This window comes from Eptatretus burgeri, chromosome 2 (genome assembly GCF_056783735.1).
Source record: "Eptatretus burgeri isolate ZD-2024b chromosome 2, Ebu_testis_v1, whole genome shotgun sequence".
In the NCBI taxonomy this organism is placed as follows: Eukaryota; Metazoa; Chordata; class Myxini; order Myxiniformes; family Myxinidae; genus Eptatretus; species Eptatretus burgeri.
Window position 1 is genome coordinate 15,492,515 of NC_140962.1, and position 12,572 is coordinate 15,505,086.

Sequence of the window (12,572 nt, forward strand, 5' to 3'; positions counted from 1 at the left end):
TGAGATTACCCTCAGTTGGGTTTGCTTTCCACGAGGCAAAGGCAAGTTGTTTCAGGACAACTGCCTCGCCACAAGCTTCAGTGAACCAAGGGCGGGAGGAAGGGGAGGACAACTGAACACGAGAGGGGATAAATCTGTGCATGAGGGAGAGCAAGTTTCTTTGAAAGAATTCCCAGGATGAGTTGATTTTGGAGAAAGTAGCGATGGGAGACCAGTCTATAAGTTTGATGGCTGCTTGGAGACCCTGCCAGTCGGCTTGAGTGATCTTATCTTAAGCTGACAGTTTCCTGACTTGATTTACATCAAGATGTCTCCTACACATCCACGGACCAGGCAACTCTATACAAACTGAAAGATCTGCTATCAAGTCAGAATTCTTGTTTGTGTTACTTGTTGGAGAGGTTCAACTTTTAAAAATCTTACTTTTGTCGATGTTTCAAAAAATTTAAGTGGTCGGTTTCTCAACATGATGCTGAAAACACTTCCTCATATAGAGAGCATCCTTGTCACAAAGAAAATGTGTTATCATTAAGGGAATCATGAAAACCAGTAATTCCTACCAAACTGATCTATTCTGTCAGGTTGCCGCATCTTTACTCGATGGAAATAATTATTTTTCAATGTCCCAGACCCTCTCGTTTGTCCTTCTTGAGTAATCTTTGTACCCAGCTTTGACCATGCATTAGTAGACATGTACGTGCGTATGCCCTTAAGCTCAACCGCAGCAATACACAATTCAACACCGACGTCCCCTGGATCGATGACTTTAATGCAACCCGTTTGTGCATATTGTATCTTTACCACATCCAACAATGACCACAATCTACAATGCCCCAATTTTTAGACACGGACTGTCTCTCATTTTCTCGATCTTGCTGTATTTTATGGCGATTTAAACTGCCCTCATGCTAATTTGCTGGAACTTGCATTTTGATCTCCAGCCAAGGCGACGTGAAACTGCAGGACTAACTTAATGTGCCAATTTCACAATCAGGAGTCCTCGAAATGAACAATATTATGAATAAACCGTTTGTTGAAGGTGAATGAATTGTGCCACAAAACCCATAATCCACAAGTCTGGGGATAGACAATTGGTTATAATTTCTCAAAGTGCTGGGGGCAACTGAGAATTACAGTCTGAAGGAGGATGGCCGAGTGCAAAACCAAGACAAGCCTCCCAGGTGAAAAAGCAAAGAAAATATGGGAATATGTAGTAATTAAATGAGATCTAAATGATGGACTTGTGACATGGATTGCTGCAAGTGGATAGAAGTAGGGAAAACACTGCTGGGGAGGCTTTTCCAATGAGAGGAAGTTAGGGGGAATGAGGAGGAGGCATGGTGATTGGTACAGAAGGAAGCAAGGGTAACGCAGAAAGGGTGATGAGTAGAAGATAGATTGGTGTAATGAACAGAGTGAAGAGGAGGAGGGACAGAAACAGAGTTCGAAAGAGCACCGATTGTGGTAATAGTGGAAGAAAAGGCAAAGGGAAGAGATTGTTTGACCATGAGCCAAAGGTTGGAGATGACGACAAAATATGATCGTTAATGACTTTGACAGCTTTGGCTTGGCCATGATCCAGAATACTGATGACCAATGGAGGAGCACCACCCCAGATATGGGAGCAGTCTTCCATCACACGTCTGATTTGGGATTTGTAGATGGGGGACAAGCTGATGGAAGTTAAGTACTTGTGAGCTCTGAAGAGAGAACCAAGTTTCTTGGAGGCAGATTTGGTGATATTGAGGATGTGAGACTGCCGGGACAGATTTCTGGAGACGGTGACGCTGAACATATTATGAGGACTGCTGGAGTTGAGCGAGAGCTGCACATGAAAAGAGAGGTGTATCTTGCTGGATATAGGGAGGGTTTGAATCTTGGATTATTTGAAGGAAACAGGGTTGGCAGAGCCCCACTGCAGAATGATGCAGATCACAAGTGAAAGAGGCAACAAAAAAAAAACTGAGAGGAGGTGTTATGGGACTTGTAACTGGTGTAGGAGTGAAGGGTGGTGTCGTTAGCAAAGGAATGGACAGGGTTGTTGGTAGCTGTGAGGAGGTCATTGATGGAAAAGAGAGAGACAGAGACAGAACCTTGAGGGACACCAGAATTGATGTGATGGGGGTCAGAGAGGTACCATCAACAAAGGTAGAGAGAGATCACCCAGCGAGGAAGTCACAAAATCAGGTGATGAACAAAGGCTGAATACCACACATTGGGAGCTTTGCTAGGAGCCCTTTGTGCCAGACTCTGTCAACAGCCTTCCTAATGTCCTCTGCAACAACTCAACTTTCTCCAACGTGTTAAGAGAGCTGAAGACCATTCGTTTGCAATGTAGGCCAAGGAGGTCACGAGTGGACCTGGCTTTGCAGAAGCCATATTTATGGTCATTGTGAGGAGAGCGGTATTCAAGGTGGGTTAAAATTGTTTATTGATGACGGAGTCCATGACTTTGCAGATATTGGAGGTTAAAGCGATTTAACTATAATTGGAGGGATCAGACCTGTCACCCTTTTTCAGGCTAAAGCAGACATTGCGTGCTTCCAAGAGGTTGGGTAAATACTGGTAGAGTAGGAGAGGTTGAACATTTAGAGAAAAGAGGAGCAAGTCTTGGAGCACAACATTTAAGGACAACAGCAGGAATGCCATCTGGACCATTGGCTTTTTTGTTGACAAGGGTGAGTAGGGTCTGCCAAACTTTGCAAGTGGAAAATTTAATGGCAGGCGTAAGGATTTGGGAAAAGCAGGACTAGTTCTAGTGGAGTTATCCAGAGCATAGTTGGCTGAAAACTGAGAGGCAGAGGTGTTGGCTTTAGATTGAGGAGAGCCAGAGACAGAAGAGCTATCAGGGTTGTTGTGAGGAGGAAAAGATGACTCACAGAAGTTGGTTGAGATGTACTTGGCCAAGGATCAGAAGGCATGACTGCTGCTGGGAAGGGGGGAGGGGAAACTTGTCAGAGGTCTGGTGGATTAAAGTGGCTTTGCCTGCAGAGATGATGTGCTTGTGGTTGTTGTGGGAAACCACATAAGTACCAAGACTATGATGTGAAGGTGAAGCTTTCCAGGCTTTGAAGAAGCAGTTTTTCAAGGGGACAAAGGAAGCACAATGATGGGAGAATCACTCAGGGGATGAGGTTTTTCTGCATTTGCAGGAGTGGGGTATGCAAAGAGATATATCTACACATAGAAGGAAGATTTCAATGTTTTGGTCTGCTACAGTATAAAGATCAGTGGAGAAACAGAAGTCCTGTCAGGAGTAGTTTGCAAAAGATTGGTGAAGGTCATCCCCATTGGCAGTCATGTGGGTGGAAGTGGACTGAGAATACCGTCACTGTTGGAAGGGAGATGGCATAATGGTGCTACAGCTCATTCCATGTCCTGTCATTTACTACTCTTTGAACCTGTTCTCATGATGAAAAAAAAACAACAAAATAAGCTTTTCATAACTGCAAAGGTGGACAAGTTCTCAGTTAAACCCGCTAACTCATTTGCAGCTGTACTTGATGGCATCACTGCCTTCGTTCTCAAAAACTGCATCTGTGCTGCTGATTTCTATTTCCTCCTCATCATATTTTTCTCCTTTCTTGAAGGTGGATAATGTCACTTTATTTATGGGAAGCGTTCCAACAAATGATCCTCTGAATTACAGGCTAGTCAGCAATTCGCAATCCCGTGGAACTTATTATCGCTGCTGATCTTATCTCAACATTTATAAACAAGACTGCCAGTTTGGCTTTTGTCCTAACCAGTCTACCTTGGACAGACTACACTTGCTAACTCGACAATGGATAGATGCCATACATCTCAAAGAAAAGGACAAGGAAGTCCATAGAGACAATTCACAAGCTTTTGACAGTCTTGACATCCAGCTCTGCTTCCTAATATGTCTGCCAATTGCATTCAGATTCCCATCTTTAAATGGCTTGAAAGTTCCTTCGTGCAAAGGAAAACACATTTCACTGCATGGAATTCTTTCTCCGACCATTCTATTCAACGCTTATGTCTTTCAAGGTAGCATCCTTGGTCCTCTTCTATTCCTGGAGCACACAAATTAATTCTTCCTCCTTGGAAAATAATTTTAACATTTAGCAGTAATTCCAAAGAGCAGCAATTCAATTATTTACTACTTACCCTTCAAAAAGCAAGCTGCAGCCTTACATTTTGCCAGTTTCTACTCAAGTATTACTTTGCTCATCTTTCAATCCATTTACATGGTCAACCTCTGGTTTTACAGTCCTTGGAGCTCGACCTCAAAATTCGCAACAGCACATCTTGAGCCGATCACAACTCCAATCTGGGTTACAGGGCACAGTGGTGTCTTTGTAGAGCTTTGCAGAAGTTGTTGCAGAGCAAAGGCATTCCTTGGTGCAGAGTGCATATATATCTCTCTCTCTCTCTCTCTCTCTCTCTTTTCTCTCTCTCTCTTTTCTCTCTCTCTCTCTCTCTCTTTTCTCTCTCTCTTTTCTCTCTCTCTCTCTCTCTCTCTCTCTCTCTCTCTCTCTCTCTCTCTCTCTCTTTTCTCTCTCTCTTCCTTTCTCTCTCTTTTCTCTCTCTCTCTCTCTCTCTCTCTCTCTCTCTCTCTCTCTCTCTCTCTCTCTCTCTCTCTCTCTCTCTCTCTCTCTCTCTCTCTGTCTCTCTCTCTTTTCTCTCTCTCTCTCTCTTTTCTCTCTCTCTCTCTTTTTCTCTCTCTCTTTTCTCTCTCTCTCTCTCTTTCTCTCTCTCTCTCTCTCTCTCTCTCTCTCTCTCTCTCTCTCTCTCTCTCTTTTCTCTCTCTTTTCTCTCTCTCTCTCTCTTTTCTCTCTCTCTCTCTCTTTTTTCTCTCTCTCTCTCTCTCTTTTCTCTCTCTCTCTCACATCTGTGGGTTTGGGAATGCCTGCGGAATACGAAGGATGTGGTGTAATCCCTGTGCTTCAGGTTTTACAGGCTAATGGTACATAATTGGCATCTCTTAGCGTAAGACTGAAGCACAGGGATTGCTCCTCTCCAACTACGAACAGATAGGTGGCCTTGTGGTTCTGTACCACATCCATTTTGTCTGTTGCCCTCTGCTATTGGAACCTTTCCAGCTCCACCCGATTGGACGTGCTTATCCAGAAACTGGTGCATCGTTACCATTCACTAAATAGAACCAATACTCACCTTCATGCCTTTCCTCCTTTTTTTTGTACACAAATTTGAGGCTTGTGGAAGAGGAAGAACACAGAATAGACCAGAACAAAAAAGAAGATCATGGAAAGGGGTGGGGGGGACACCAACAGCAAGGTGTGTGTGAAATTGTCTACCCGAAACCCTTCAGTCTCTCTCTTCCCCAAGAGTCTAAGGTGGAAACCCACCGCCATCTTGTTGGCTTCCTTTTCTATTCTCCAACTACGAACAGATAGGTGGCCTTGCGGTTCTGTACCACATCCATTTTGGCTGTTGCCCTCTGCCCTTGGAACCTTTCTGGCTCCACCCGATTGGATGTGCTTATCCAGAAACTGACCTTTACTCCTTTTCAATCTATAAGTTATCCTGTTTGTTATATACCTAATCTGTATGTGCCCCTCTTATTATGGCTGCCCTTTTTTTTTACCTCCACCACCAAAGGTGAAGGAGGTTATGTTTTTACCCCCTTTCTGTCTGTTTGTTTGTGTACATGATGTCTCAAAAACTTGTGGATGGATCCAGATGAAATTTTGTGGACAGGTTGGGAGTGTGACAAAGACGAACTAATTAGATTTTGGTGAAGATCCGGATCCGGATCCGGATTTCAGAATTTTTAAAGTGATTCTTCACCATTGAGTGATCGGGCCAAAAACGATACAGTACTGTATAGCAAGATATTTCAAAAACGTATTGGGCCCGATATGTTCTCGTGGATCAGGCGTTACGTGGCGGAGGTATACGGTCTACCGAGTGCACTTCTAGTTTCCTCTTTGCTCCTTGTCTGTCTATCTTTCAGGAATGACTCCCATTTTTTTGTTGTTGTTGAGTTGGTCTCTTGCCTTCTTCTGGCCAATTCTTCCACAATACTTTTTCCAGGTTTTGAGGAGATGGCTGGTTCTCTCAGGGGTCTCTGCCGACTTTCTCAAAGTTAAATTTCTGGTCGTTATTTGTCACTTTGACTGTTTATTTTGTTACCTACATATTTACTGTGTTGCTAGTTCGGTTTCGTTTCAAAATTTGAGTTGTTTTGTGAGTTTTCATCGATCTTGACCTATTGGGTTTCCTTGAAGCCTACCCATCTCTCACCTTTCTCGGCTTCACGCTGTGGAAACCAAGGCATTTCGGATCATTGGTATCTCCCGCGGTGAGGCTGAATCTTTCGGCCTCTCTTTCTCTCTCACCGCAGGCAGGTCAGTGGTCTTTCTGTCTTCTACCGTCTCCTCTCTGATCTCTCCCCCCCCCGCTCTGTCTGTGATATTTCCACAGAGCGCTCAAGGTCCACCAACAACCCCCTTCTGGTAAAACTACCAAAATCATGAATCACTGCTCACCTTCACTCTTTCATTCCTCTTTTTCCACACCTTTGGAATAAACTCCCTCACTCTCTCCAATCCCATTCTTCCCTCCAGGCCTCCAGGACCTGAATGTCCCTGTGGTGTCCATCTTGTTTACTCTGTGTAACCCACCCCATCCCTCTTCCTTCCACAGATGTCTCTGTTCCCCACTGTTTTGTCCTTCCCTCTCCTGCCCCTCTTGTCTCCTGCTCCCCTTGTTGTACGTCCTGTGTGTTGGCTCTCATACGAGCCTCGACATTGTATACAAAAAATAATAACAACATTACATCAGTGTGTGTGCTGTGTCCCTTGGATGGAAGTTAAAACCGGGTGTCCCATCTGCTGGCATTAGTTGGTGAACATTGAAAATCCCATCGTGTCTTTTAGTGAAGAGTGGGAAGGTTATTGCTGCCCCCCTGTCTAAACTACAAATTCCTGCCGGGACTGCAAGTATTCTGGTCTTCTTGGAGGTTCATTGACACTAGGTTATATTGTTTGCTATCTCAGAGTGTGGCTGTATGGGCAACTGCTTCTGCACCACAAATAAATTGACCAGGTGATTTTCATATTTCTCATGAACCACCTGCTGCAGATATGAATTTCCAGCAAACATAGATATATAAATATATATATATATATGTATATAATTTTTTCCAGAGGGGAAATGATGTGAGTAGGGTATTAAAGATGACTTGATCATATTTGCATCGATAATACATGGATGGCCCTTTTAACTCACCTTCATTTAATAATTTTGAGAAATGGAGACCACAACATCTTCACTTTTGTAATAAAATGCATGTATTTCATAGCTTTATGTGCTTTTGTCTCCTCGTATCTTTAATCCTGGTTACCTTGGAAATGTCTGACTCTCTTAATTTGTCGTTTAATGGACTGGATTGCCTTGTATAATCTTATAATCAGATATGTACTCTTTCCGTAGGACAAGCGCACAAACCTAAAGAAAGTGGGCTCGGAACGCACCAACTCTGGGATTCGGGTGAAATTCAATCCTCTTGCGCTTCTCCTCGATGCTTCACTCGAAGGAGAATTTGACCTCGTGCAGCGCATTATCTATGAGGTTTGGCTTTGTTTTCATATTGGTATGGACTTGAAGAGAAGGATCTTGACCTGCGAAATGTTACTGAGACTGTTTTATATTGTCAGGTGGATAACCCGAGCCATCCCAATGATGAAGGCATAACGGCTCTGCACAATGCCGTTTGTGCCGGACACGTCGCTATCGTACGCTTCCTCATTCAGTTCGGCGTCAATGTGAATGCTGGCGATAGTGATGGCTGGTGAGCATATTCACACTATAAGTGACTACCAAAGAAAAAAAAAATCTCAAGTCTAAGGTTTTTCTGAAACATTGAGAATGTTTTCTCATTTCAAATTATTATTATTGTCATTTTTTTTTTTTTTGTGCAGCATACATTATGAGAAGCCATCCCTTTTTCATACATGTACACTGTGTGGCCAATTCCAGAATGGCAATTATCCTCGGTGAATGTCATCTATGTGTGTGTGTGTGTGTGTGTGTGTGTGTGTGTGTGTGTGTGTGTGTGTGTGTGTGTGTGTGTGTGTGTGTGTGTGTGTGTGTGTGTGTGTGTGTGTGTGTGTGTGTGTGTGTGTGTGTGTGTGTGTGTGTGTGTGTGTCCATAACTCCAAAACCATGAAACCTAGCTGCCTGCAACTTTGCATGCACACTCAGGGAACACCAAGGAAGGGAAGGAGTTAAAATTGGGTGTTGAGGTTAATTAAAACACCCCTTTTGAGGATAGTTAACGGCCTTATTTAATTATATCCTTCATCAGGTGCATCCTCAGCCACCTCGATGGCATCTCAAGACATCCTCAGTTACCACGCTGGCCACTTAATTCGCCATTTTGTTCGGCTTCCTGAACAATGCCTTGAGTTGGAACAGGCCGCAACGATTTCTTAACGAGTTTTTTTTCTTTTTTCACTTTCCTCACTCATAATCGAATGGCTGAGCATCACACCCACGACTCACTGGGTATCATTGCAATGCTTATAAACGCCCGGAGACGCCAGAATTTGTGGCTTTATTTCATTTCCGCACATGCCATCACCTCAAGAATCTCTTCAACTAAGCCGAATTACAAAATTTCAGCTCCAGTATTGAACTTAGCTGTGGTTCCGACTGCTTTAAAAAAAAGTGTTCATTTGGCTAATTCAGATATATTTGATATTTTGGGCGTCTCCAGGAGGTGTGTGTTTAATATGACGGTTCAGTGATTGCTCATCACTTGCCAAGCCAGCCATTCCTTTTCGATCCTTTCATTGAACTGCTTGCTTGAATGCTCACGCCACTTGCCGAGCGCCCTTCAGTCGATGGCAGTACAGTTCGTGTCCTGATCAGGATGTATAGTCGGCAGTTGCTACAAGGTAGAGGTACATGTGGGTAGATTGGTTATTATATGAACCGGTTGTGCTATACAAAGGTTATACGTTTCTCTTTGTGAGTTTCAAAGCAAAATATAATTGATAACACCCAATTTCCGAGCTGTTTGCCATAGAAACATGTTTTCGAAATTACACAGCCAATTTTTTTCCACCCGTCACGTGACGATTGGCAGCACATCTCTTTGAAACGTCTATAATGCAACAATATTTCTTTAATTTGTTCAATGAAATTCCCCCAAAGCAAGCGCGAAAACTACTACTCAAGGTTTATGGGTTGTTTACAGTACGTGCTGCAGTCAGTAGTCACACTGACTCCAACCTGCCTATTACCGAAGAATTGCCAATATCGGCCAAGCACTAAGTGTGTGTGTGTGTGTGTGTGTGTGTGTGTGTGTGTGTGTGTGTGTGTGTGTGTGTGTGTGTGTGTGTGTGTGTGTGTGTGTGTGTGTGTGTGTGTGTGTGTGTTCATAAAGCATCGCATATTCTCTTTGCTAACTCCCCTACCCCCAACCGCTCTCTCTTTGTCCCATCCCAATACAGTGCATCACCCTCCTCATGCACTTCTCTCCTCCCCTCCCACCACTATCTCTATCTCTTTGTCTCTGGACGTGTCTGGATGGTGGTCCTCTACATATGTGTCTGGACAGTGGTTATGTCCATGCGGTGTTTGTCTCCGGAGAGGGGGCAGAGAAAGAGGTGCAGGAGGAGGGTGCTGCACTGTATTGGGATTGGGGGGGGGAGAGAGACAGAGACAGAGACAGAGACAGAGGATGTGATGCTTTATGAAACAAAACACACACACACACACACACACACACACACACACACACACACACACACACACACACACACACACACACACACACACACACACACACACACACACACACAAAATATACATTAGTGCTTGGCAAACATCAGCAATTCTTTTCAAGGGTTTATATATTTTTATTTGTAATTGTTACTGCATCCCCTGTGGTGAATAATAGTAGTCATGGAATTGGCTCCCCATGGGGGGGGAGACCCTTTCATGGACAGGTCCTTGTTGCTCCTGTGGTTGGCAGTGAGTGCCCTGAAAACAGCAGGGGAAAAGAGAGTGGCAACTATATGTGGGAGAATTGCATGTCCAGCCCATGGATCGCCCAGATAGCTCAGATGGCAGAGTACTGGTATGGTTTTTCTGAGGACCTGGGTTAGATTCCTGGTCTGGGCATGTAATTTTTCCAACATATACATATAATTTTTGTTTCCTGTATATGTATGTATATATATATATATATATATGTATATAGGTAGCGTTCTGGGCCCTGTTCTTTTTCTGGTTTTCATCAATGATCTCTCGGACTCTCTGGAAAATCCTCTATTTCTCTTTGCCGATGACTCCACCCTCTGCCGTACCATCTGTCATCCCTCAGACCGGCAAGCAGCAGCTTCTTCGCTCACTGCAGATCTGGATAAAATCACAAACTGGTCCAACACGTGGAACATGTCTTTCAATCCACACAAATCTCACACTCTCACTATGTCTCTTCGAAAGGACCGTTTACAAAACCCCCCCATCCACTTTCTCAACAATCCTCTGGAAGAAGTCTTTTCTTTCAAGCTTCTGGGTCTCACTATCTGCCATGACCTTTCCTGGGAAAGTCACATTTCCAACCTTGCCTCAAAAGCCAGTCGCCGACTGGGAATCCTCCGTCGTGCAAAGTCCTTCCTCGGCCCTCTTGAGCTCCTGACCACTTACAAAGCTTTTGTCCGTAGCCTGATGGAGTACTGCTCTCCCCTCTGGTCTGGTGCTCCTGCCTCCCACCTTTCTCGGCTTCACGCTGTCGAAACCAGGGCTTTTAAGATCATTGGCATCTCCCGCAATGAAGCTGAGTCTTTGGGCCTCTCACTCAATCACCGCAGGTTGGTCGGTGGTCTTTCTGTCTTCTACCGACTCCTCTCCAGCCTTGCCCCCCCTGCTCTCTCTGCGATTTGTCCCAACCACATTTCCACAGGGCGCTCAAGGTCCGCCAACAACCCCCTTCTGGTAAAACTACCAAAATCACGAATCACTGCTCATCTTCACTCTTTCATTCCTCTTTTTCCCGCCTTTGGAATAAACTTCCTCACTCTATTCTTTCCCATTCTTCCCTCCAGGCTTTCAAAACAGCTGTTCACCACCACCTCTTATCTTTCCCCCATCCAAATCCTCGATCTTTTCTACCCCCGATAATCCACCCAAGCCCACTTCCTTCAATTCTCCTGCTTTCCTTCCTGAAAGTCCCTGTAATGTCCATCTTCTCTTCGCCATGTTCCCCGTCCCATCCCCATCCCTCTCCCTTCCACAGTTCACCTAATGTGTCTGTTCCCCACTGTTTTGTCCCTTCCACTCCCACCCCTCTTGTCTCATGCCTCCTTGCTGTGAGTTGTGTGTTAGCTCTCATACGAGCCTCGACCAAGGTATACAAAAAAAAAAAAAAAAAAAAAAAAAAAAAAATCACATACGAACCATGCTTCCCCATTGTCTTGGGTCACTCATCTGGATTTGTTTTTCATTTATTTATATTTTCATTTTTGGATGTTGTCCGATTCTGTGGTTTTTTTTTTTTTTTTTTTTTGTTCCGGTGTATCGGCTTCGATATCCGTTGGCACACAAAATTACCATCCTTCCCCTTTGTCTCGGGTGCTCACCTGCATTTTTTTTCATTTATTATTTCATTTATGTGCACTTTCATTTCCAGATGTCCGACGATTCTGTGATTATTATTATTATTTTTCCGGTGTACCAGCTTCGATGTTCATCAGCACCCAAAATCTCAGCTTTCCAAACCTGGAAAGTACTGATCTTTAATATCAGTCAGTGAATCAGTGGTTAGAAAGAGCTTTATCTTTCAATATATATATATATATATATATATATATATATATATATATATATATATATATATATATATATATATATATATATATATATATATATATATATGCTTCGTTTTTTTGGATTATGTATGTGTGTTCATGTGGACGAACTGCCTTCGCCACATTGGTTAGACAGCTGACCCGACCATATCCACAATTGTAACCTAAAAAAAAAAATCATAAGTCTGCCATTTCGTGAAGATGCATCGGCCTTTGTCCTCGGGTGTCTGGTGTCAGCCCATGGCCCATTGCAATTGGAATTATCCGAGCGATATAACCACGATGTTTTATATATGCAATTGAGCAGTAGGCATGTTTTTGCTTCATGTATGTAGCCCGGGTTCTTTTTATTATTTTCGGGATGGTCGTGGCAGTGGTATGTGGCCTGTACACCACCCAAATAAATGGATGAGAAATTTGTCATAAATTAAGGTTTTTGGATGTAATTTCCGTTTTAGCCCAAGTTTCCAAGGCTGATTTTTGTGAAAATACAGAAGGGTCACTTGTCACTTTGATTTGCTTTTCTGTTTCAAAATGCCGATGAAAAGTTGAATAGTTTTGGTTGCATCCATCTCTTTCTCTCTCTCCCACATCTCCCTCTCCCCACCCCCCCCAATCCATACTCCTCACCCCCTCCTCACCTCCCCAACATTACCTCTCACCCCCTACCTCCCATTCTCCTTCTCCTCCCTCCTCTCTCTCCCTCCCTCAGTATTCCTAGCAGCAAAGCAATGGGTTGTATTTGCTTGCCACAAATGATGCATT

General features: G+C 43.7%; 1 protein-coding gene across 9 annotated transcripts in view; it reads left to right on the forward strand.

Annotated features, from left to right (window-relative positions):
• The window catches only part of LOC147031472 (apoptosis-stimulating of p53 protein 1-like), a 135,350-nt gene that overhangs the window by 96,039 nt on the left and 26,739 nt on the right, over positions 1-12,572 (forward strand). For all 9 annotated transcript variants that reach the window (XM_085863627.1, XM_085863670.1, XM_085863655.1 and 6 more), the window contains 2 exons: positions 7,423-7,560; positions 7,647-7,780. In XM_085863627.1, coding sequence (XP_085719753.1) covers positions 7,423-7,560; positions 7,647-7,780 — 272 coding nt within the window. The remainder of the gene's footprint in view (positions 1-7,422; positions 7,561-7,646; positions 7,781-12,572) is intronic.